At 38.2% G+C, this 27,466-nt stretch overlaps 1 protein-coding gene across 2 annotated transcripts in view; it reads right to left on the bottom strand.

Moving 5' to 3' along the window:
* Positions 1–4,623: 4,623 nt before the first annotated feature.
* LOC150084336 (epoxide hydrolase 1-like) overlaps positions 4,624–27,466 on the bottom strand; it is a 148,834-nt gene continuing 125,991 nt past the window's right edge. For both annotated transcript variants that reach the window (XM_090375978.1, XM_090375977.1), the window contains exons 6-8: positions 13,536–13,738; positions 11,673–11,907; positions 4,624–4,970 (exon numbers count right to left, since the gene is read on the bottom strand). In XM_090375978.1, the coding sequence (XP_090232104.1) occupies positions 4,751–4,970; positions 11,673–11,907; positions 13,536–13,738 (658 nt within the window). In that variant the 3' untranslated portion in view covers positions 4,624–4,750. The remainder of the gene's footprint in view (positions 4,971–11,672; positions 11,908–13,535; positions 13,739–27,466) is intronic.

Raw genomic sequence — 27,466 nt, 5'->3', positions numbered from 1 at the left:
ACATTTCCATTGAAATCCTATAATAGAAAAGGGAGTGGCAGTTGCTTAACGAGATCATCAAGGTCTACCTGGGGGATGTCGTTCACAGGTGGCAAATACTGTAGATGGAACAAACTGTTAAGAGGACCACTACTGTAAGACAAACTGCTACAGCCTCTAGGTTGGTTGAACGTGGCATAGCTTGGAAGGCAGTGCAGTTAGCCACAAGGATGGAGACTCCTCCGTGAGCGGGTCCATCCCCAAATGGATCTGTGAATAACTGAAGTTATGCAAGTAAGGATCCTCATTTGCCTTAAAATACGTCTGCTGTAAGCAAAAGCAAGTTGGCCTGTGCTTTCTCAGGAGAGCCTTGATGTCATTACTATTTCTACGAAATCCATAACAAATAATTCCACTGTAGAAATTTAAATGTACCCATTATTTAGATTTATTGGGTCCGTCTGGTGGCTTCTGAAGGGCTGAGGGCCTTGTTTTCTCAGTTCTGGATTTCTCTTTCTTAGGGAAGATTGGCCGTTAGCCTGTATCCATTTCTTCTTCTGCAGAGTTGCAGGACAGACATCCTGTACCTCCTTATCTTCCACATCCATTGTTTCTTGGATTATAGGTGGCTGTTCCAATTTCTTTAGCACTGTTTTGGAAGTGGAGCATTAGGAGGTACGGATATAGGAGTGGCAGCTGAATTAATATTTGGGTTGACTTTTGCAAACTTAATAAATAGCACACAATGAGAGTAAATGATTCCCTTGGTGGAACTGTCATCAGTCTGAGTCCCGATTGTACTATTCCCAGAAGCTATCTGGGCATATGAGGGCTTGGTGCTATTTACTGGTTGAATGCATTTTCTGGCCTCTTGATAGGATATGTTCCTCTGTTGTTATTTTATGTCTTTTTTGTCCTTCCACTGGTGGCATGCTCAAGAGTGTGCAGGGTGCATCCCTTGGCATTTCATAAAATTTGGCTTAGAAGCTAAACATTCCTTGCTCTTGTGATCTTTAGTACCACAGCAAGCTCAGGCAGGGGTAGCCTGAACCAGCTGTTTGGGAGTGGCCATACTTTTGGCATTTAAAACACCTGAGTTTGGGATGTAGATCTTCACTGGGCAGTTTAGGTAGCCTGCCTTGATGGAAGTTGGCGGGGTGTTGAATGTTAGGATGAGAACTCAATATTCACTTGACAGTCGGTCTCTCAGAGCAGATTTCTTCAGAGATATGAAGGTCCCCACTCTGAAATTACCACACGAGGAGTTCAGAGTTTTATGGGCAGTAACAATGATGGGTATTCCCCCCCCCTCAATTGATGTGGCTTTCAGAAGCATGTTTTTGACTTGCAGCCTCAACTAAAATGTCTCCAGAACATAGCCTTTTGACAGATTTTGGAGATCCTTCTAATCCTTTCTTGATGAAGGGCGACATTTTCCCGTCACTTGGGAAAATGGAGAATAAGGAGAAGCAGTGTCACTGATGGTGGTCTCTCCTCAGTTCTGGGTTTTTTTGATTTGGCATTATCAGTGTCATGACATTGGTTAGGTAGGGGCCCCAGAAGAAAAACAGGGATTTAAATTACTCATGAGTAAGATAAAAATTTCAGATGCCCTAAAACCTCACCCACCACTGAGCCCTACAAGGCAATGCCCACTTGTGAACTAGCAGAAACTGCATACACGAATGGGATGCCAAGTTCGCTCAGGAGCGTCATACCCACATTTCCAATAAGCCTTGATCCCATCCCAGGACCAAAGGGAGGTAAGACTTATTGGAACGCAGTTGACCCTAGCAGTAAAAACCACCCACCGATTGATCCCAGTTGAGCCGGTCCAGGACCTCCCATCTTGTCGAAGCAGGGGCTGAAGTGGTGTATTAAAGCTGGGCCCCTCAAGGATCCCCTTGAGGAGCCCAGCCATCCAGGATCCCCTTTCCAAGTTTCCCCAGGTTGTGGCACATGCCGTCTAACTCTGTCACTAATGTTGATTCGGTAGAGCAAGTAGCAGGCATGAACATAAGTTACATCATTCATATTAAATATTTCAGACTGATGTAAAACTGATTGGTAACAAAAATGCGAGATGAAAATGATGCTAACTCAGTCACTAATGTTGATTCAGTAGAGTAAGTAGTGGGTGTGAGCATAGGATGCTACATCATTCATAACTTGAGTTCTAGCTGTTTGATTAAAAATTTAAACAGTTTTGATTTTTATCAAAGAAGTTTTCACATAAAATAAAACATTCATGGGTACACACTTTTTTTTTTTTAATTTCTTCAATGGACTGAAAAAACTGTTTCCCTATAAGCACAATTTTCAGTTTAGGGAAGAGAAAGAGTCACAAGGGACTACGTCTGGTGAATAGGCTGCATGTTCACACACAGGAATTTGGTTTTTTTTGGCCAGAAACTAGCAAGCTGAGTGCTGGAACATCCAACCATCCTTCCACATAATCTTGTCAGAATTTTGATGTAGTATGCTTGACTGACAGTCAGATTTGGTGCAATATGTTCAGCCCTAAATTTTTTTTTAATATGAAAACCCCAAACAAGAGGTATTGGAACCTATAGTACTTAGTACAGTTCTTGAATCTGAGTAGGTTGAAAAGATGAAAGATATTTATTGACATTAGACTAGCTTCTGTGGACTGTAATGTTCAGGAAATACGTATGAAGGAAGGTTGTTCCAAAACACAGCAGTTAAACGAATAAACAAGGAAGATGAAAAGTTGGTTCTGCAAGTATGAAGCTGGACAGTAAATGGATGTTGGCGGTACATGTTCCGACTGTTCTGAAAGAGAGCAGGAATTATAGACGCCAATTCAGAAGAAAAATGTCCATGGAAGTATCTGTAGAAAAGGCATGCAACAGAAACAGTAAGTCTCTCTAACAGAGTCTCTCCACTCTCTGTCTATGAGACGAGTGGAGAGACTGTTAGAGAGGAGTCATTAACTTAACTGCCCTCTTCTGAATGGAATCAAGGAGCCTGAAGGTTTTGGGGGCACCGCTCCAGATGAGGGCACAATATTCCATGGTAGGGCAGATTTGCAATTTGTACAGAGTGAACAGCTGTTTGGAAGAAAAGTAATGCCGAGATCAAAAGAGAAGACCAAGCTTTTTAGATGCAGAGGAAGAAATTTTTAATGTGCTTGTGCCAAGAGAGAGATTACAAGTCAGGGTAATCCCCAAAAGAGATATCATTTGGCCTAGAAATCGGAGCATCACCAAAGATAAGCATAGGAGCAGAAGAATCCTTTTTGAGAGATATAAGACAAGATTGAGTTTTAGAAGGATTGAAATCAACCAAGTTCTTTGCCCCACTGGAGAATTACTCTGAGATCAGCATTTAAGAAATTGGTAGCAGATATTTGAGAAGTTGAAGCTGATTGAGCATGGCAAGGTTTCTCAAAATGGAAAGCAATGTGCTATCATCAACAAAACTATGGACAGGATTTCCATTTAATGGAAGGTCATTAATATACAAGAGGAAAAGAGTGGGGGAACGAACTGAACCTTGGGGGACACTAGCGTTAATCATTAATACAAGAGTTGGAAGGAAAATGGTATGCTAGCAGGTTAGCTTTATCCTTGGCCAAAGTGAAACCAGAACCATCTGGTTTTGACAGAGGTGGGAGCAGAGATGAGCAAAAGTTGAAGCCAATAGCTTTGGCAAGAGACCAGAATGCTCTGCTACCATCAGGGCAAGAAGAAAGTTTTCTACTCTTAGCCTGCTCAAAATCTAGTTTGGACTGTTTAACTGCTTTACAATTCCTTTAATATCAACAAAAACAAGAAGCATGGTTTCCATTTCTGGTTTTAACATTCTTGCTTTTTTTGGGGAGGGGGGGGTCTTCCATTGTATTGACTGTCTTTTAATTTCTGGGTTGTACCAGAATAGCCAACTCTTGTCAAAAGTAATTAAAATACTCAGTCTGGATCTCCTTTAATTTTTTTCCAAAAAATCTTCAAACTTTGAGTAATCTCATTCTTTGATCTTTAATCTTGGCACACACACTTTTCTTATGCCCAAATTATCAGTTAAAAAAAAAAAAAAAATTCTTTGTCCATATTAAATTCTGATACAACTATTCTAGTTCTTAAACAATGATCACTTCTAATCAATGTCTAATCTAATTTCCTTCTAAAAATACTTTATGCCATTCAAACATGCAAATTCTGGACATAGTATCTTCTCCATAAACGTGGCAGACCAACTCATAACTTTCAATTGGCGTTTTCTTTAGTTTTGATAAAAATCTGAGATTGATTTGTTGTTCGAATCTTTTGTTGCAAACTGCAAAAACACAAGGTAACAAAAACCTATCTTAATGCAAAGCAAATCAGCATGTGGGAACATGACTTGTGACAACTAGGGAAAGGTTCGGTGTGTCAACAGTTTGTGCTTGGTGTGTAATGGCTGTGTGCACAGTCTATTTAATAGCCACACCTTGTACTCTACTATCTAAATTGGTACATAATATGTACTTGTTACATATTAGTAATAATATGTAACAAGTACATATTATACTAAACTATTTCTTGATGCAAAAGAGGTTAGGATCCTCTTTTAAAGGCTCCAAAGGTCTAATTCAATGAACAAAGATCCTTAATATCTAATTAAATCCAAAAGAACTAAACCCCAGAAACATGACATTTCATTTATTCTTTTGAACTGACCAATAGTTAAACTGTTCCACATAAGACAGGATGTTAAGAATGATCATTTACATGAGAAAACAGCCACATTAAAATAACTGAATGTTTGCTATTTACACAGATTTTGTTTTCTTCATATTTTCAACAGTTTTCACAAATAAACGAATGTCTTCTGCCAGTAAAGCAGGCTCTTCCATTGCTGCAAAATGTCCACCTCGATCCATGTGTGTAAACTGCACAAGGTTTCTCATTTGTTGTTCAACAAAGAACTTAGGAAACATCAGTATTTCATGTGGAAATGCTGCTATTGCACTTGGGACTTTCACTGGAAGCCTGCAAGATATTTTGAAACATTAAAATACACACATGAATATTTACTAATTTACAATTAAATGAAACATTTATCACATAGATAGTAATTTTCGGTTCTCAACCTAATGGTACCTCTAAAACAAGTGATATTATTATTATTATAATATTAACAAAATATTTTTATATTAACCATGCTTAATATCTATTTATGATTTGAATATCACTAAGGACAGGCTATTCATAGGAATTAGGAGGAAAATCCCCTAAGCCAAGCCTTTCAAAGTGAAAGGAGGCTGTCTGTTTTCTACTGTTTTATAAATACAGCGTATGAAAAATTATATAAAATAGAATAAAACAAGCAATTTTTCAACATATTGTGTATTTTGGTGATCAACATATGAAAAACTGTTAGTCAATGAAATTAAATTTTTATAATGTTTTTTCAAGCCTTTGAAAAACCAGAAGGTATACACTATTCATCTAAATAAATCCAGAGGGTTACAGCAAATACCCTCCACTACAACACTGAGTTCTTGATATGCTTTATTGTAAACTGTATGTCAAGATGGTCTGACCTAAAGCAAACACATGAAAAATGAAGGATACAGAAAGCAACCAATGAAACGCACACAAAAAAATGTTTCAGACATTACTGAAGAATTAAAAGTAGGATAGACATCAAAATGTCATTTAAGGTAAATTTAATATTATTCTTAAAAGATTTTAGCATTAGCAGTGGCAAATGATGTAGGAAAGCACAAGGACCAATAAAACATTCATGAAAAACAAAACCAGCAATTGTTAAAAAAAACACCAAGGTTTCATTGCAGTAATAACAATTAGTCAGTGGGTCTCTATAATTCTCAACCAACCATACAGCTAAAAATAATTTCAGTAATATGTAAGAATGTGCCCAATTTCTATCGATTTATGTATAGTGTAAGGCCATAATCTTGCTTCATTGAAGAAATAATGGCAAACAAAAGCACTTGACAATAAAAAAGAGCTAATATTAAAATGAAAGTGGTGAATGGGAAGTTTCACTCCAGCTGCAGTCATGTAATTGCACTGCATCATTCATCTGTAATGGGGAAAAAAGCAATACCTAAAAAAAAATAATAAACAAACTAAATTAAGTTTAGAGTAAATAGTGGTACTAAATGAAATCAGTAATCTTTAACACAGAATTCAGTTTTGATCAATATACTGTATATAGATAAATAACCTATTATTTGTCTTACAATATGGAAAACCATAGTGGATTAATCCAGACAAGCACACAGTTCACACCACCAATTGTTTGAATTCAAGAGGTATCACAAAATATAGCAATATTCTTGCAGATTTCTATAAAATCCTCTGAAATTTCTATAAAATCCCCCCGCCACAACTTTGCTTACCACACAACATTGAACAACTGAAATGGTCTATATAAAATCATGATAACAAAGCTAACCATGCATAATAGGCATCTAATTGAGACTCAAACTGTTTTAAAAGAATACTCATGAATTCTGTTATTTAGAAAGTGCATTAGCATCTAAATGCTATATTGCACTGTGTGAGCAAGTTCAACTGTATATGTTTATTAACATGATAATATGCATGTTGTTTGGGCTGAAAAATCCAGAATAACTCATGAGAAACCCTACTCCCATTACCAAGATTCATCATCATCCATTTTCAATCCACAGCAGAATAAAGGCCTTTCCAGCAACTTTCCAGTTCCTTCTGTTTTGTGCAATGGCCATCCATTTACTACCCACAAACTCATGAATTATCTATCCATCTCCACCATTGTCTTCCAGGTTTTCTTCTAGCTCCTCTTGGGTACCATTCTGTTATTTTCTTAGTCCATCTATCATCATGCCATCACCTGGGGTGGATGAGATCTATCCAGTTATATTAAAGGAGGCAGCAAAGGAAATAAGCAAACCCTTAGCCATAATTATGAGAGCTTCCTTGGAATGAGGGGAGGTACCCATAGACTGGAGATGTGCAAATGTGACCCAAATTCACAAAGGAGGATCAAAGGCTGACAAGTAATTATAGACCTGTGAGTTTAACTTCTGTTCCAGGAAAATTAATGGAGGCACTGGTTAAAGAAGCACTGCAGGATCATCTAGACAAGACTTCAGTTATAGCTCAGACACAGCATGGTTTGGTTAAGGGGAAGTCTTGCCTGACCAATTTGATTGGATACTATGATGCAGTCACAAAAGAACTGGATGTGGGGAATAACTTTGATATTATATACTTGGATCTCAGAAAGGCTTTTGATACTGTTGCACATGGAAGACTGCTGCACAAATAGAGCAGTGTGGCATTGGAGGCAAATTGCTGCTATGGATAATGGGGTGGTTGAGAGGGAGAAGACAGAGTGGTAATCAATGGACACTGCTCATCGTGGACTAATGTTATTAGTGGAGTCCCTCAGGGTTCAGTGTTGGATCCATTATTCTTTTCTGTATTTATAAATAATACTGATGATGGTATATCAAACTTAATGTCCAAGTTTGCAGATGATACAAAGGTTGGCAGGGTTGTTAAGGACACTACGGATGCTATGCTGCTGCAACAGGATCTGGAAAGGTTGAGCAGATGGGCTGAGAGGTGGCAAATGAAGTTTAACATTGACAAATGTTAAGTACTACATATGGGAAACCACACTGACAGTGGTAGAGAACGAAAAGGACCTGGGAGTAATTGTGCAGGCAGATATTAAGTTTTCTGAGCAGTGCAGATGGGCTGCAAGAGTAGCTCATGGTGTCTTATCAATGAGCTACAGGAATTTTTCTAGCAGGGATAAGGAGATGATTATTCCCTTGTATAAGACAATGGTCAGGCCACACCTTGAGTACTGTATACAGGTCTGGAGGACTCATTTTAAGAATGATGTAGAGCTGCTGGAACAAGTACAGAGAAGAGCAACAAGATTAGTGAATGGAACAAAGGGTTGCTCTTATGAAGAAAGGTTTAAGTTTTGCAAATTACAGTGTCTGGAGACTATGCACTGACGAGGTGATCTGATAGGTGTATATAGCCTTGAATGGTTTGAGCATGCTCAATGCTGATGGGATTCTGCCTCTTGCTCAGAATAATCACCTGAGAGGGCATAAATTCAAATTGAGGAAAGACAGATGTAGGATAGATGTGCGGAAATTTGCCTTTAGCCAGCAGGTAGTTGGAACAGACTTCCATTCCTTGTTGTGGAAGTTGATAGCCTAAATAAATTTAAGGCTCAGCTGGACAGGTATTTCGAACGAACGGAGAGGCAAAGTGCAAGTTTTTTTTTTGGCTGATGCTGCATAAGCTTGCTTTCTTGCATCATATGCCTCTTCTAATGCTAATGTCTTCGAGCTATATGTCCTGCCCAAGACCATTTTAGTTAGTTTTCATAAGAATGTCCTTTTCTTGAGTTCACTGTCTAATCCATGTGTTTCTCTTCTTATCTAACAGTCTGATTCCCAATATAATTTGTTCCATTCTTCGCTGTGTAGTTCTCAGCTTCTCTTCCATTCTTTTGGCAAGTGCCCAAGTTTCACTTCCATAAGTCATGGTGGGGAGTATACATTGGTTCATTATTTTACGTTTCAGACAAAGTGGGATATTGCTCTTCAGTATGTGACTATTTCCTGAATGTTATTCATCCAAAATTTATTCTTCTCTTGACTTCCAGCCATTTATCATTATAAAACTAATAACTTGTCCTAGATAATTATATGACTCCACCTTTTCAATTACTGCTCCTTCAATCATGTCCCTTTCTGTGGCATACTTGTTAATCATTACTTTTGTTTTAGCCATATTCATCTTTAGTCCAAATCCTTACTAACTGATTAAGATGATGTTTCTCTAATTCTTTGATTTGTCTCTAACTCTCCTTCACATTGACTCCTTTGTGCAACCAGTCTAATCTTCTAAAAGCTTCCTCAAGGGCAGCAGTAAACAGATGGAGATGTGTCTCCTTGTCGAACTCCTTTCTCGAATTTAAATTTGGTACTGTCTTTGTCTAGTCTAATAAAGAAGGTAGCGTTCTCATATATTTTCTTCAAAATCATAATATATGGGGTATCTATGCCTTGTCTTTCTAGTGCCCAAAACATTGCCATATGGAGTGAAATGATTTTTCATAATCCACAAATGCCAGGCATAATGGTGTTTTATATTCATTTGCTTTCTCCATTAGCTGTGATATTATGTGAAGGTGATCCATAGTTGAGAATTCTGTCCTAAAGCCAGCTTGCTCTTTCAGTTGATTTTCATCAAGTATTCTTTCTAATCTGTTAGTAATGACCCTTGTGAACAACTTGTAAATGGGATAACAAGCTAATTGGTCTATAATTTCTAATTTATCTCCTTTCTTATGCAGCAAAACTATGATTGCATTATTCCACTGCTTAGACGTCACACCTTTTCTAATACATTTTGTGAAGAGCCTTGCCAGTTTTTGTGTTATGCCTCTTCCTCCCAATTTTAACAACTCTACAATAACTTCATCTTCCTCCAGAGCTTTGATTCTTCAATGCATGTTCTACCTCATCAGGAAGAATATCGGGTATGTCGTAGGTGTTGTTAATTTGCAATCCATCTTCCCCACTGCTGGCATCATTCCCTCGCTCCTTGTATAATTCTCTATAGTAGTCTTCTGCTATTTGAATTATGCCTTCTCTGCTATTTATAAGTACACCATTACTATTCTTCAGTTTCATTTGTCTTTCTGTATTACTGCTCATGGCTGCTGATTTAAGTCCTTTGTTTTCTCTAAATGCTTGCTCTACTTTTCTTGTGTTAAATCTTATGTCCTCTCTGAGTCTCTTTCTAATGGCTTTGCATAACTCAGTATACTCAATTTTCTCCTTGTCAGTGTTTATCTTGCTCTTCATTTGTCACCTTTGGTTCATCATAACAAGTGTTTCTTGACTAATTTTTTCTTCTTTGGATTTCTTTTTCCCTTTAAGTTTCTTGGGCCCTCCAGCATACCAAGATTAGCCAACTACAACCCTGACTGAAGAGGCCTTTAAGGATTGTTCCAGTTTTCAACAGGACTCAAACTCAGACCTCTCTCTCTAAATGAGTAGCAAAGAGCACAGCTACTATAGTGTAATGAAGGATGACTCCTTGTGTATGCAGCATGTGCCACTAGCAGATCTCTCAACAAGGCCTAAGATAAAATTCTCTATACTCCACTCACCATACCAGTTATTTCCTCTGATCCAAATGCATTTCCAAATAACATCTTGGCTGCTTATAGTTACATTTTCACTGACAAGGTGAAAACTTAAGTTCTAACCATATCAAGAAAAATATGTACTTGTAAATGTGAATTCTATCACATTTTTATTATGATATTGAACACCACATGTTGAAAAGAAATGTGCCTCCATTTTCATGAATCATAACCACTATATCATGACTTTCCCAAAGTGAGGATTACTCCAGCATAATCCAAGTGTTTAATAGAGCACATGAGCTCAATCCTACCAGCAAAGTATTCTAGTAATGAGCTCTCTTGCTTTTAAATGGTTTAATGATAAAGCCTTTTGGTAACATATCCCACTCCTCTACAAGAGGAGCTACTAAATCGTGAGGAGTAAGTGTCTGAGGATCTGACTGCCACTCCATAAAAAGAATATCTGCACTTTGAAGTAATCTGTCAACTAACTGGAACAGCATTTATCAGCCACAAAAGTTAAATTCAGGACTTATGGAAGCTTTTTAAAAGGAATCAAGAATTATTTTCAAGATTGAATATTGAGTCATCTGTAAAGAGAACATGGTCTTGGCTCCAGAGATGATATTGTCTGCATCAAGTTGGATGAATTCCCCTAGGAGAAGGTGAGGGAAATGCAAATCATGGACTCTGGCCACTATGTGATCAAGTGTGCTGTCTAGCTTTATCTCCCTTTCGAATCATGCAGTTAAGTTCATATAGTAGTAAATATGAAATATTGTAACTCTTGGCTGGCCTTGAATTTTCTTTCAATACACCTCTCCTGATGTTTCCATATTCTTGAAAATGGCCCTTTTTGACACATTTAAGGCTGTCACCAAGAGTTACAACTCTTGTACTATTATCTTTCAACTGGCAACCTCCTACCTCTCCAAATCTATTGAGAGGCAGGTTGCCAGATGTCTATTGCATCCTACAGAAAGAGAACCAAAATCAGATAAATTCTGAAATATTAAATTAGAAATAAGTGGTGGTCCCCTGATTTTATGTTCCAGAGCTTGAAATCATATTCTGACACTGTATTTGGATTTACCATATGAAGCTACACAAGGACATCAAATTATGTAAAATTAACACAATTACCTTTAATTTCTTTTAAACAAAAAATGATTGCAACTAAAATTTTGAACACTGACAGATACAGGTAGGGGAGGGAAGACTTGCTGAACCTGAGAACTGCAAACAATAACATTCACAAGCTTGATACCTGCACAAAAAGCCTTCAAATCTGCATGGTCTCATTTATGCATCTCATTTTTTTTATATTAAATGATTTATATATGAAATAAAAAATATTTTTTAAAACTAAGTAATTTGAAAAGGGGATTAACAGCAAACATTTGAATGGCAAAACTAATGCACAGTTAAAGTGGGGAGAAAAAGGGAAATAAAAGGATTATAGGGAATTAACTCTTATCAAAGTTGATATTATTATTTATATAATGACATCTTGTAAAAGTAAGATGGTAATTGGTCTCGGCTTAACTTACCTGTCTACATTATAATTATCGATTTGTCCACATAAATTTTCCTTATAAAACCTCATGCTTGATGTAATGCTGTTAGATACCCAGTACATCATAACATTTGTTAGCAAATCATCTAGACTAAACTTTTTTGTAAGGCCACCATCGGGAAGATTCACTCCAGATGGATCTGTCCATGTTGCAAACTTTTCAAGAATGTATGCTGCCAGTCCTACTGGAGAATCAGTCAGGGCAGTACCTATAAAGGAGGGGGAAAAAATATGCACATTTATAAGCCAAAACTTTCTTCACACCAAAACTCTTAAAAAAAAGTCATAACCATACAAGGTGCAAGCCAAAGGTATCCAGACTAGCTGCATGTAGTAAAGCAGGTGCACCATTATATACCACTGAACTAATTCACTGCATGTTAATGTGGCAAGTTTCAAACCAATAAGAATGCTGTGCTTTAGTGTAAGCAGTGTTTAAGTATGTTTCTGTTGAGTGTCTTGTGATTTTTGTAGCCAAGTAAGATGGCAGACATTAAGGAACAGCAAATTTTGTCATAAACTTGGAAAACAGCTTTTGACTTACAAAGTGCTTAAACAAGTGTTTGTTGATGCTATATGTATAACAAACTTTTCCGTGGTATTTGCATTTCCAAGATGGCCAAACTTTGTGGAGCATTCGGGTTATCCATTGTCAAGTTCTATGACAAAAATGATAACAGTACATCAAGTCCTTCATGGAGATAAATAGTAGTATATGGTTAACAATATTTGTAACATTCTAAGCTTATTTTATGGTACACAGTAATGCATTTTAAATGAAAATTTAAACATTAGGTGGATTGCTGCAAAATTGTGCACCATTTGCTTAGTAACAAACAGGAAAAGAACAACCTTTCTGTGTGCAGGGAACTGCAAGCACAGGACAGAAAGAGCAGAAAATTCTTTTCAAGGTCATAAACAGGGGATGAAAGCCAGGTCATGGTTACAACCCAGAAACAAAGCCACAGTCCTCCCAGTGGAAAAGTCATCTCCCTCTTCAAAAATATCAAGGCAGGTCTGATCATATGTCAAGAACATGCTGATTGCTTTCTTTAACAAAGAGAGAATTATTCATCAAGAGTTCCAGGCCAAACTATAAATCACTCATTCTATATTGAGGTCCTAAGATATTTGAGAGATGACGTGATGAGAAAAAGTCTAGATAGATGGCAAACTCAAAATTGGCTTCTGTGTCACAATAACGCACCAGTCCATATTGCTTTGTCTGTTAGCAGTTTTTAGCAAAAAACAAATTGCATGGGTCCCAACATCCTCCCTATTCACCTCATCTGGTCCCTGTAGTCTTCCTGTTCCCAATATGAAAATCCAATTAAAAGGATTACCACTCAAAGACATCACAGGAATTTAAGCTGAATTGCAGAAAGCATTGGACAGCATCATGAAACAGGAGTACAAGAGATGCTTGAAACAATAAGAGAAGCACCAGGATCAATATATGAACTCTGGAGGAGACTACTTTGTCCCTTTCAATGTGCCAACACATAACTAACAAAAGTCAAAATTATTTATTGTCCAGTCCAGAAACCTCTAGCTAGCACCTTCCAAAGAAAAAGCAGTGAATGCTCTTTATTTTGAATTACTGCTAAGACCAAGAGATAGTGTTTTATGTCTGCAAAATGTGTATATTTTAAGGCCAGTATCTGTTTGCAGGTTGAAAAAAGAAGAATATAGGAATACAGTAGCACATCTGAAACCTAAACCAGCTAACTCAGCTCTTGATGGCAAGTTAAATGGCTACTATACCACAAGGAATACAATACAGCATACTTTTAAACATTTTCCAAAATGGCAAACATAATATATTCCTAAAACTTACCAACAGTGTCAGGCTTGGTTGCTTGGATGTGCATGTAACCTGATTCACGAAGTAGAAACTTCCCAAGATCTGTCAAAGGATATAATTTTGAAGCAACCTTCTCATCCATTACCAAAGAAGGAAAAACAGTTCCAATCAGAAGCTTCAGGATTCCCAGGATTCCAGGTTTGGAATTGACCATGGTGGTGTGAAGTCCTTCTATCCTAAAAGAAATATTAGGAGTATTACTTGTAGTTTAACAAGGAAAGAAAAAAAATCTGTGCAAAGAAGGTTATATATATATATATATATATATATATAAAGCAAGGGAAAAAACTCATTATATTATACTTGCAAGACCTTAGAAAAATAAATAAAATGTATGTCAGCAGTAATGTGAACCTAAAAAAAAAAAAAAATTTACAGTAATAAAAAAAATTTACAGTAATAAAAAAAAAACATCACCTAGGTCCACAAAGTTGCATTTGCAGAAGTCCAGGATCAAGGCTACTATGCCAATCATTAGCATTAGTAAATTATATGACAAATATGACAAACAGGGTGCGATTCACAAATATGTACCTGAAAGGGAGAGAGTCAATGTTCCATTCTATGTACTTCAAAGATCACTGAAGAGCAATTCCCAGGCAAAGCCAGAATTAAGAGAGGCAGCTAGTTCTTATTGCACAACAATGCCCCTGCATATTCTGCATTGTTGTGAAGAAATTTCTGGTGTAACGTGGCATTGTACAGTTCAACTATCCACCCTACTCTCATGCTGTATCACCAGCAGACTTCTTCCCCATTCCCAATGGGAAAATTGCACTCAAAGGAAAGATTTCAGGATGCTGAGGACAAAGAAAAAACCACAAAATCGAATATCTCTTTGGATACCTTCACTGACTTTTCAAAAAGTTTTAGAACAGTGGAAATAGTGCATCCAGTGATAGGGGTGGCGATTACTTCGAATAATTATAAAACCATCCATTTTTGAACTCCTTCACTTTGTGTTCATTTTATTGCAGTCCAGAAACTTTATTGCAACATCTCATACACAACACATGCTAATTGGGGTATACACATGAAAAACATAAATGACTCCAAATAAGGTTAATTAATGATCCTTCTCTGACAGACTATCCAAAAGAATGCTTAGCTTAGGCCAGGAGTGGCAAACCTTTAAGCGTGCGTGCCAAAATTGGCTTAATCTTTTAAAGACCTATACTCACATACCCCTCAGAAGGCAATATTCAATACATTTAATCACACTTTTATCAGTACGTCTCACCACTCAGACTTCAAACAGATCAGTGCATGAATACAGCTATTTACTGAATGGTGGGATGTCACTACATGCCTGGCAGAGAGAATGTGCAGGTCACAACTCCAGGTGGATTCCTGGAGTGATGTTTCGAAGTTTGAAATTTTTTTTAGGACTCCAAATTCAGTGTGCCCAAAAAATTTGTATGCATGCCACTTTGGACATTTTTAGGGATGGTGAACCCATCCCTGGCCTGAGCCAGGGATGGGTTCAACTAATAAAAGCCAGTACTGGGCTTTGTGGCCAAGGTAAGTATATTTTTTTTCCTTCTTTCCATCAGAAGATCACCTGTAGATGAATGTGTAAAGAATTGAAAGTGAATATTCAAGAAAGTGTTGCTCTTCATGCAGAGCAAGGTTTATTTAACTGGTAAGCAGTATGTAGCAGACTAATTAGAGAAAGTCCAGCATTAGTTGTAAAGCTGGGTGACACAGAGCCATCTAACATTATAGATAGCGAGTGCCGAGGTGTATTGCTTAAAAAAATAATAATAAAAAAAATAAAATAAAAGTACCGGAACACTTTCTCCAGAAGACTATATGATAATGCCACATCAACTGTACAGTAACTGAATCAGACTTAGTTCATAGAACAACCAGTTCTAGCATTCAGCTCATGGCAAATAAAAATGCAGCGTTCGCACGCATCACAGTATATCTCATTCTTTGAATCTCTTCATCTAACACATTGTACTTTAGTAAGAAACGTTCAAGTTATTAAATACAGTTATATTAAATGAGGTAGCAAAGGAAGTAAGCAAACCGTTATCCATAATTATGAGAGCTTCTTTGGACTCAGGGGAGGTACTCATGGACTGGAGATGTGCAAATGTGACCCCAATTCACAAAGGAGGATCAAAGGGTGACAAGTAATTATAGACTTGTTAGTTTAACTTCTGTTCTAGGAAAATTAATGGAGGTACTGGTTAAAGAAGCACTGCAGGATCATCTAGACAAGACTTCAGTTATAGCTCGAACACAGCATGGGTTTTTTTTTTTAAAGGGAAAGTCTTGCCTGGCCAATTTGATTGGATACTATGATGTGGTCACAAAGGAACTGGATGCAGGGAATAACTTTGATATCATATATTTGGATCTTAGAAAGGCTTTTGATACTGTTGCACATGGAGATTTCTGAACAAGTTGAAGCAGCATGGGATTGGAGGCAAATTGGAGATTTGCCTGAACAAACTGGGATTGGAAGTTGGGTCCATTGTTGTTTTCTGTACTTATAAATTACATTGATGATGGTAGATCAAGCTTAATGTCCAAGTTTGCAGATGATACGAAGGTTGGCAAGGTTGTTAAGGACACTAATGACAGTATGCTGCTGCAATAGGATCTAAAAAAGTTGAGATGGGCTGAGAGGTGGCAAATAAAGTTTAACATTGACAAATGTAAAGTACTACATGTGGGAAGCAGTAACCCCAGAGTGATGTATCAACTCTGTGGTACTACACTGACAGTGGTAGAGAACAAAAAGGACCTGGGGTGTAATTGTGCAGGCAGATATGAAGTTTTCTGAGCAGTGCAGATGGTCTGAAAGAGTAGCTCATGGTGTATTGTCAATGATATATAGGAATTTTTCTAGCAGGGATAAGGAGGTGATTATCCCCTTGTATAAGGCAATGGTCAGGCCACACCTAGAGTACTGTATACAGGTCTGGAGGCTTCATTTTAAGAAGGATGTAGAGCTGTTGGAACGAGTACAGAGAAGGACAACAAGATTAGTGAATGGAACAAAGGGTTGCTCTTATGAAGAAAGGCTTAAGTTTTGCAAATTACAGTGTCTGGAGACTAGGCACATACAAGGTGATCTGATTGAGGTGTATAAAGCCTTGAATGGTTTAAGCATGCTCAATACTGATGGGATTCTCTCTTGCTCAGAATAATCACCTGAGAGGGCATAAATTCAAATTGAGGAAATGTAGATGTAGGATAGATGTGCGGAAGTTTGCCTTTAGCCAGTAGGTAGTTGATTGGTGGAAGACTTCCATCTCTTGTTGTGGCAGTTGATAGCCTAAATAAATTTAAGGCTGAGCTGGACAGGTATTTGGAACGAATGGAGGGGTGAAATGGGAGCAGTTTTTTTTTTTTTTTTTGGCTAATGCTGCATAAGCTTGCTTTCTTACATTATATGCATATGCTAATATTTTTTTTTTTTTTTAAATAGAAGCCAAAAAATTCTGCTGTTAGATTAAGACATTTAAATTTGTTATCAGATTCACAAAACATGAATTTTAAGGTGTATACATAACTCTGACTCACTGTGCACGTGAAAGGCACAGGGAACGGACGTGTCACAGTCCATTATTTAAGTAAATACTAGATACCATTCTTCCTTGTTTCAGGATCAGAGGACTAGAGAATTATGGTCCTCAAAGTGCTCTGATAGATGCTTGAAAACTAGAGTTTCAAGCCAATTTATATAAATTGTCACATACTACTACAAAGTTGTTAAAAAATATTAACAATCAAAAAGGGATGGCCAATGTTCAATGTTTCGGTACCATTGGGAATCTTATTTTAGCTGATATCATTAATCAGTTGTAACATCAAAAAAGATCAGGTATACCTTAAAGTGTAATCAGCTAAAAGGAACGCATGTTGATCTTAAAGTGACCAAATATAAGGATGCACAGCATTTAAAACAGTTCTGCTGTTTCTTGTTATTTGGTTTTTAGGAGCATTAGCAACTAAGGCCATATTGTTCCGGGATATGCACTGGTCATTCCTTGACCTTTCTGCATCCTCCTTATTTGGTAGTGATTGGCTCTAACCCCAGTCTAATCAAGAAGCGTGTGCTACGCACTGCTGCTCCTTCCCACCTGGCTACGGAGGCACCGCTGTTTCTTGAGAAAAACAGTTTTCAATATTTACATTTGCAATCAATAAGTAATGCACAAGAAGAACTAAATGACCAAAATGTTTATTCAGATGAAGATTAAACTTAACAAAAAAAAATGTTATGCTGAAACTAACTAGTTTATTAAATATTTTTAACACTTTTTTATTACTAAATATCTCATGTGTTTTGCATTTGTTTATTAAATTTTAGTATTATGTGGCACTGATGGCACCAGCTATATGCTAGCTAAATTAGTGCACTAATAAAATTAAAGGTTTTAGGGAGTGTTGCTCAAAAGGAAGTTATATTTTAGATTAAAAAAAAAGTGTTGGTGAGTGATAGATTAAGATTTGGGACCTAAGGTTGGTTTCATTTTCCAACTGAATGTTTTTCAAAATTGCTATCATTATTATTCTTGAATACAGGAAAACATAGGAAATTAAGGTTGATAAATTTAAGGAACTATGATTAGTTACTGGGACTTCTCAGCAGAACAGTTGTGCTGCCTGACAAGTTTTCAGGATACCAAATTATATTTAAAAACTTGGATTTATCCACAACATAAAAGAACTACAGCAGTGCCACCTGCTTATTCAGTGGTGACTAGCAAATCAGCATAAGATTGATAGATTGTGACATTGTGAGGAAGCTTCACCATTAAATAAGAGCTACCACATCTATATGGCTGCGACAGGTTTGGCAGATTGGCAGCTTAATTTTATTGCCTTTAATAGACAAAGAAGCCTCGAAACTAATTAGCCTGGACGTGGTGGTATCTGCAACCAACAAAATCAGCTGATGACGACAAACTATCCACACTCAATATTATGATATTGTCAGGAAAAATTGAGTGCAAGGACATCTTAAAGGACAGAAAAATAAGCATACTTGGATTGAGTGAATCAAAATGGAAAGGAAATGGGTGTAGAGAGTTATGAGTAGGCTATTACCTATATTGGTCTGGGGATGATGTAGCGAGGAAAGGTGTAGCCATCATTAGAGATCACAGGATTAAGGAAAGGCTAATGGAGGTGAACAATATCAGCGACAGACTCATGTCAATTAAACTGCAAATGAATGACAGCAAAACACTGAATATAGTACAATGTTGCAAACTGACTGCAAAGAAGTGGAAAAGCTAGAGTTTGAGGACAAGCTCAAAGAGAACAGCACAGGTGGAGATATAGTTATCATGGGTGACCTGAATGCAAAAGAGTGGAGAGACAAGGACTAAAATACAGTATGGGTCCACATAGCTGGGGACCAAGGAATGATGGTGACAGGCTGTTGGATTTCTGTTTATGGAGCAGCTTGGTCACAGGAAACATCTGGTTCAAGAAGAGAAAGAGTCAAAGTGACAAGATACAGTTGGAACAGTCAACAGGAATCCTTCCTTGACTATATACTTGTGGATATAGAGCAATAAAGAAGACTAGTGGACATCAAGTTCATTCCTAGTGTCTCCTTGGGTAGGGATCACAGGTTACCTGGAGTTTTAAGACTCCCTAAATTGAAGAGGATCAAAATAACAAGAGAAAACTATGGGTGTGAAAGTTGAAAGAAGAGGAAAAAGGGGCAATGTTCAGGAAGGTTGCACCTAAGACAGTGGTGAACAGAGTGGAATCAGAATGGAAAGCATTTAAAGATTATATAGTAGGACTGACAGAGCAGGTTTGTGGAAGAACAAGCAATAGGAGATGGAAAGAAACCCCCATGGTGGAATGATAGCATTAGCAGAGGCATTTGATGCAAGAAAGCAAGCATCAGCCAAAAAAAAAAAACCACTTCCACTTCACCCCTCTGTTTGTTCGAAATACCTGTCCAGCTGAGCCTTAAACTTATTTAGACTATCAACTTCCAAGACAAAGGATGGAAGTCTGTTCCACCAACCAACCACCCACCCACCCACCGGCTAAAAGCAAGTTTCCACACATCTATCTTTCCTCAATTTGAATTTATGCCCTCTCAGGTGATTATTCTGAGAAAGAGGAAGAATCCCATCAGCATTGAGCATGCTCAAACCATTCAAGGCTTTATACACCTCTATCAGATCACCTCGCTGGTGCCTAGTCACCAGACACTGTAATTTGCAAAACTTAAGAATTTCTTTGTAAGAGTACCCCTTTGTTCCATTCACTAATCTTGTTGCCCTTCTCTGTACTCATTCCAGCAGCTCTACATTCTTCTTGAAATGAGGCCTCCAGACCTGTATACAGTACTCTAGGTGTGGCCTGACCATTGCCTTATACAAGGGAATAATCACCTCCTTATCCCTGCTAGAAAAATTCCTATATATCATTGACAATACACCATGAGCTACTCTTGCAGCCCATCTGCACTGCTCAGAAAACTTGATATCTGCCTGCACAACCACCCCCAGGTCCCTTTCATTCTCTACCACCGTCAGTGTAGTACCACAGAGTTGATACGTTGCTCTGGGCTTGCTGTTTCCCATATGTAGTACTTTACAATTTTCAATGTTAAACTTCATTTGCCACCTCTCAGCCCATCTGCTCAACCTTTCCAGATCTTGTTGCAACAGCATAGTGTCAGTAGTGCCCTTGACAACCCTGCAAACTTGAACATTAAGCTTGATATACCATCATCAATATCATTTATAAATACAGAAAACGATAATGAACCCAACACTGAACCCTGAGGGACTCCGCTAATAATATTAGTCCACGATGAGCAGTGTCCATTGATTACCACTCTGTCTTCTCCCCCTCAACCACCCCTTTGTCCATAGCAGCAATTTGCCTCCAATGCCACACTGCTCCAATTTGTGCAGCAGTCTTCCATGTACAACAGTATCAAAAGCCTTTCTAAGATCCAAGTATATAATATCAAAGCTATTCCCTGCATCCGGTTCTTTTGTGACTGCATCATAGTATCCAATCAAATTGGTCAGGCAAGACTTCCCCTTAACAAAACCATGCTGTGTCCAAGCTATAACTGAAGTCTTGTCTAGATTATCCTGCAGAGCTTCTTTAACCAGTGCGTCTATTAATTTTCCTGGAACAGAAGTTAAACTCACAGGTCTATAATTACTTGTGTCAGCCTTTGATCCTCCTTTGTGAATTGGGGTCACATTTGCACATCTCCAGTCTGTGGGTACCTCCCCTGAGTCCAAGGAAGCTCTCATAATTATGGCTAAGGGTTTGCTTACTTCCTTTGCTGCCTCCTTTAATATAACTGGATAGATCCCTTTCCCCCCGGATGCCTTTCTTGTGTTTATCTTCAACAATTTCTCCTCCACTTTACTCTCAGTTATTACAAGATTCTCTAGCTTACTGCCAGAGTTGAATACACCTCTGGCATTCCCCTCCCTGAATAACTCCTCATGTGTGAATGCCGATGCAAAATATTCATTTAGTTTGTTAGCTACCTGAGCAGGATCATCAACAGTTAAACCATCGATATCAAGTGGACCAATCTGATTCATCCCCTTCCTTCTAGAGTTTACATAAGTAAAGAACTCTTTGCATCTCGCTGTCTCAATTCAGAATAAACTAACGTTCATTACTAGGTCTATAAGCTACTTACAGAAAATAGTTTGATGTAAAAAATATTCAATAAAGCGGCTAAAACTTGTAACATGTGGATTTGATACCCTTACAGATACTTTTATGCAATTACAAGGCAGAGTAAAGAATAAATATGCCAGATTAATCTGAAAATCACAAAATAATGCTATACTACTAATTTTAAATCAAAAGTTTGAAAAAAAAAACAATTTCAAATCAATAAATAAGAAAAATCCACTTAGCGGCTTTGAACAAGTCTGGCTCCTACTAGCCTCATCAGCAGACCAAGTGGCTATGAAAATCAAGAATAATGCATTCAGGACCTACTTTCAGAACAGAAATGACAAGAATAAAGAGATGAAACAGTGAAGAGAGAGAGAGGCCAAGAGGTTAATGAGGAAAGAAGACTGGTTGGAAGAATAAAGTGAAACTCTACAACAAGGTATCAATGGTAATAAAAAGACACTGTAAGATATGGTGAGGAAAAGGAGAAGAAATGGTGAACAGAGCAAATACTTGATGGATGAGAATGAGAACCTAATAACAAAGGACGAAGAGATAAGAGGAACATTGAAGTATTTTGAAAATCTGTTGAACATGCAGGAGAGCCAGCAAAAGGGACAAAGGCAGGTTGGTCATAAAAGAGGGGATGAAAGCAAAGATACAGAGAGAGAGCAGACAGACTGGACTTGGAATGATGTAGTGCAGACATGGAAATACATCAAGACAGGTAGGTCTGCTGGTATGGATGAGATAAATGGAGAAATGCTGAAAGCTACAGGTGAGGCAGGGATAGCGTGAACATACTGTTCCATAAGATCTGGGATGAGACAGGTGTCGAAGAACTGGAAAGAAGGTTTGATCATCCCGTTGTTCAAGGGGAACAGGGAAGTATTCCAATTATAGAGACATCACACTGACATAACATGTGAGTAAGATGTAAGAGAGTGTTAGAGGGGAAGGTAAGAGGAATGATTTAAAATAGGATGGCTGAGGAACAGCATGGCTTTGGGCCTGGCAGATCAAAGGTGGATCTAATTTTCTGCATCAGGCAACTGATGGAAAAGTGTTATGAACACAGAATTATGGATGGCATTTTTGGATATAAAGAATGTGTTTGATGCTGTAACGAGAGAGAAAGTGTGGGAGATTAAGAAACTTGGGGATAGAGGAACATCTTGTGGAGAGAACTGAGAATATGTGCACCAATACAGTGAGCAAAGTAAGAACAGTGGTGGGGTTGATGGAGAGCTTTGAAATAACATCAGATTTGAGGCAAGAGGAGGAGTCCTGTCACCACTACTGTTTACAGTTGTCATAAATGATGTGCAATGTAGAGTGGTGGAACAACTTGGACAGGACCAGATGAAAGTCATGCTCTTCACAGATGACTCCTGCATATGGGGAGAGAGCAGGGAACAAGTGCAATGGCAAGTTGATATATGGGCTAGTATGGCCAATGAATTTGGACTGGTTTTCAGTCAGGAGAAGAGTGAAGTAATGGGTCTAAAGAGGGATGGAAAGCTTTACTGATACATTACAATGGAAGGGAAACAGTTAAAAATGGTTAACTTCAAGTATCTAGGAAGCACCTTTACAAAGACTGGAGTAATAGACAAAGAAATAAGTAGAAAGATACAAGTGGTGGGAATTTCTATAGGCATACAATATCTGATCTGGAACATGCCACTGAAGTGTAAGAAGGCTATATATCAGGCCTAGTACATACCAATTCTGACATTGATCTGAAACTTGGACTATGAGGAAAAAGGATGAAAGCAGAATTCAGGAGGCAGAAATGATATTTGTGAGGAGCATAGCTGGAAAGACAAGACTCAACAAAATCAGGAATGATGCGATTAGGGATAGAATTCAGGTTGAAAAAACTCCAGAATAGGATTGAAAGGTCCTTTTTGAAGTGGTCAAGAGGATGAATGAGAGGTGTTTGCCAAGAAGAATGTTTGATTTACAATTAAGGGACAAAAGACCAAGGAGGAGACCAAGAATGAGATGGCAGGACATGATAAAGACCAATGTCATTAAGAGAGGAGTAAATTGGAGTGAAATCAACAATGGAGAGAAGTACAGTGGTACCTTGGATTGCGAGTAACTTGGTCTCGAGTGTTTTGCAAGACAAGTAAAAATTTTTAATAAATTTTTACTTGATAAACAGGCGAGGTCTTGCAATACGAGTACAGTCAGTCCTCGTATAACATGTGTTTACACTACACGAATTCGATCATACACGATTTATAAATAGGGGAACGATATCTTATATAACACGAACCGAATTCGCTTATGCACGATTCGCCTTTGTGTTTACAAGAAATGGCAGTCGAATGCAGAATCACCCCAACTGAATGCAACACTATAGGAATGAAGAGAAGATTCTGAAAATGTATTTGTTTTTTTATATCAGTGAAGGGGAAACACATTTCACCATAATAACGTAAAAACCAACACAATTCCAGCTATCGATATTATCGCAAATGCAATTAGATAGAGTTTACTACCAGTTTATAACAGATTCCACTAGCAGAAAGGCAACTGGAAATTGTTTTTTGGTAGTAACCCCTAGAAATGTGCTTTAGGAAAATGTGAGGTGTTAGTAGTGTATCTCTGCATTTATGGTGTTGTTTATTCAGTTGCTACACACGCGCAGCTTTGTTTATGTGTATCAAGGGTGCCTCCTCATTTTGTAATTGTGCTTTATTTCCTAAAAATTGTCTGCCAAGCGTCACGTGATCATGTGCTGCTCGGGATTGTGGTTAATCGTCTCACATGCTCAGTCTCAGTCGGCATACCTCATTCGTATACAGTCAACATTGTAGTGAACATTCGTGCTAGCGTTGTGACCATGTGTATGTGCGTAAAGCATTTTTTTTTTTGTGTTCAAATTTAGTGACTGTTATTTATTAACTGTGCACTACGAAAATGGCCCCAATGAAGAAAATGGTTGAAAAGGAAGGCGGTAAGGAGAAGGAGATGATTATGGGAGAAGTTAAGAAGGAAATCATCGAGAAGCACGAACAAGGTATGAAAGTGGCCGCCATCGCAAGATTTTATAAGAAGTCTACATCAACAATTTGCACAATATTAAAGAAGAAAGAAGAACTAAGGGGACTAGATGTAGCAAAAGGAGTCACGAGAATATCAAAGCAACGGCCACGTATTCTGGAAGATGTAGAAAAGTTGCTTTTGGTGTGGATAAATGAGAAGCAACTAGCGGGTGATACTGTGACCGAGAACTTGATCTGTGAGAAGGGAAAGGCCTTGTACGCCGACCTCTTAAGTAAACAGCCAGGTACGTCTACAGAAAACGAAGGCTTCAAGGCGAGCAGGGGATGGTTTGATAACTTTTAAGAGGAGAAGTGGCATCCATAGTGTTGTGAGGCACGGAGAGGCTGCGAGTTCGGACGCTAAGGCAGCTGAGGCATTCATTGCCGAGTTGCAGAAGCTCATGGTTTCCGAGTGTTACCTGCCACAGCAAGTTTTTAATTGCAATGAGACGGGGCTTTTTTGGAAAAAGATGCCCAAGAGGACCTACATTACAGCAGAAGAGAATGCAACGCTCGGTCACAAGCCCATGAAAGACCGTCTCACCCTCTTGCTGTGTGCTAATGCAAGCAGTGATTTCAAAGTCAAGCCCCTGCTCGTGTATCATTCTGAGAATCCACGAGCCTTCAAGAAATGCAAGGTGCAGAAGAGCCAGTTAACCGTTATGTGGAGGTCCAACAGCAAGGCTTGGGTCACTCGTATCTTGTTCATTGAGTGGATCAACGAGGTCTTCTGTCCTGCAGTGAAGAAATACCTTTTAGAAAAAAACTGCCACTCAAAGTCTTGCTGGTTATGGATAATGCTCCTGCTCATCCTCCAGACCTTGAGAACGACTTACTGGAAGAATTCTAATTCATTAAGGTCCAGTTCCTTCCTCCCAACACTACTCCAGCCCATGGATCAGCAGGTCATTTCGAACTTTAAAAAGCTTTACATCAAGGCGCTATTTCAGCGATGCTTCGAGGTGACCGAAGGAACTAACCTTACCCTCCGAGAGTTTTGGAAAAATCATTTCCACATCGTAAACTGCCTCAAAACCATCGATAAAGCCTGGGATGGGGTCACCAAGAGAACCCTCAATTCTGCTTTGAGCAAACTGTGGTCTGATTGCATTGAAGGGTTTGCTCATGAACAGGAGCTGCCAGTTGTCGATGAAATTGTGTCCTTGGGGACGACCATGGGACTGGAGGTGAATAAGGATGACATTCAAGAGCTGGTGGAGGAACATGGCCAGGAGTTTACCACCGACAAACTGATGGATCTGCATCGCGAGCAAGAGGTTATGGAGGAGATCTCGTCTGAGGAGGAGAAAAAAATGGAGACATCCCTCTTTTCAAATGAGATTAGGGAGGTGTGTAAAATGTGGGAAACAGTGCAAAATTTTGTAGAAAAGCACCACCCGAGTAAGGCTGTGGCAGTGCGAGCGATGAATCTGTTTAACGACAATGCAATGTCATATTTCTGTGAAATCCTCAAAAGGAGGCAAAAGCAAGTGTCCTTGTTAAAGTCACACAAAAAGAAAAAGTCAACAGATAGTAGTGATTCCGTTAGTGACAGTGAAAGTCGTCCTACCCAATAATTAATAAATTCTATTGCTTTTAAAAATATAAAAATGTATTTTGTATTAATCATTTTTACAGTATATGAATATTTGTGAGTTTTGGAACAAATCATGTGGGTTTCCATTATTTCTTATGGGGAAATTCGCTTTGATATACGAGTGCTTTGGATTACGAGCACGTTTCCGGAACGAATTATGCTCGCAAACCAAGGTACCGCTGTACACAGACAGGGCATGGTGGCAAGGCTTCATACATCAACCCATGGAATAGCAGAACGATTATAGGTGATGTCAGCCTCTACCACCCATGTAGGTAACTTATTCCAGTAATTTATAACTCTGGCTAAAATGCAACTTCCTGCAATCCAGTCAAAACATCTCCCCCATAACTTGAATTTATGGCCCCTAGTTCTAGAATCATTTATAACCACAAAAATTTCATCATCATTCATTTTACTTCTGCCTCAGAGCCTTAAACAACTCAATCTAAGTCTCCTCTAAGGTGCCTAGTTTCCAAGCCCTGCAACCCACATATTAAGTCTATCTTTCCTCATATGGACACCCTTTTGCCAATCTCACTAGGCAAGATACCGGTCTTTGGACCCTTTCAAGAAGCTGTTTTTTTTTTTTTGTTTAGGTGCAGTCTAACCTTATATAATGGGATTATGATGTCCTTATCTCTACTAGCAAAATGCTTTATAAATCTTCATGTTAACTTGTAACATTCCATTTGCATGTAGAAGCTCTTAACATAATCTCCACAACATCCTGGCCTGTAGATTACTCCCACTCATTATACCTTTCCTTCCAACTATCTCACACCATACAGATTCTATACTAGCATATGAAACACCTGAATCTGGGAAAGCTTTTGTCATGCTCAGGCTGCTTTTGATAAGAAGAAAGACTATCACCCCAAATTTTTGTCATGTATAGTAGATCATTTTGTGCCATTTTATTCAGAAAATGACAAATTTAATAAAGTGATTTAAATAACATTGTAGTATTTCAGATAACTATACTACAAAATCTCTTGTGTTTTTAGACAATAGTGATCAGAGTCCTGACTCTAGGATAAGAAAAGTACATTATACACATACTGTAATCACCTAATCAATGTTTTATTACCTGCAACTTATCACTGCAGTAGTAAAAAGAAATCCTATAATTAAATGAAGAAAACTTTAAAAAAAAATTCTGTGAAACTACTGACTCTTCCTTCTCTTGTGTCCATATTTAAATGAATTGACATTACTGACATTACTCCAGAAAGAAAAGGTGGATCAACACTAGATTGTCAGTGTATATGTTGTTGAGCTGTGGGGAGATTTTACATCCAATTTGATTCCATAGTCTTCCCTTTCCAAAGAAAATTTGGAACAGCTGCAATAATCTAAATTTTAGGACCTATTTAAAACCATTCTAGAGGACCTTAGTACAAAGTTATGTCTATAGGTTAATACATATCTCATGTATACCATCTCCTCCTCCCCTCCACATACCCTCACAGGTGGCACAGTTGATATAATCACCATCCTTCCCACATTGGGTGGAAAAGACCAAAGTTCAAATACCATCAATGAGAGAAATTTATGGGCCTTTTTCTTAGTGGGGCATAATTTTCCCCTCCAGGAAGCTG

The sequence above is a fragment of the Mastigoproctus giganteus genome, chromosome 6 (assembly GCF_048544385.1).
Source record: "Mastigoproctus giganteus isolate SK-2022 chromosome 6, ASM4854438v1, whole genome shotgun sequence".
NCBI classification, from domain to species: Eukaryota; Metazoa; Arthropoda; class Arachnida; order Uropygi; family Thelyphonidae; genus Mastigoproctus; species Mastigoproctus giganteus.
The sequence above is the reverse complement of the archived record's forward strand: the minus strand, read 5'-3'. Positions and strand labels throughout refer to the sequence as shown.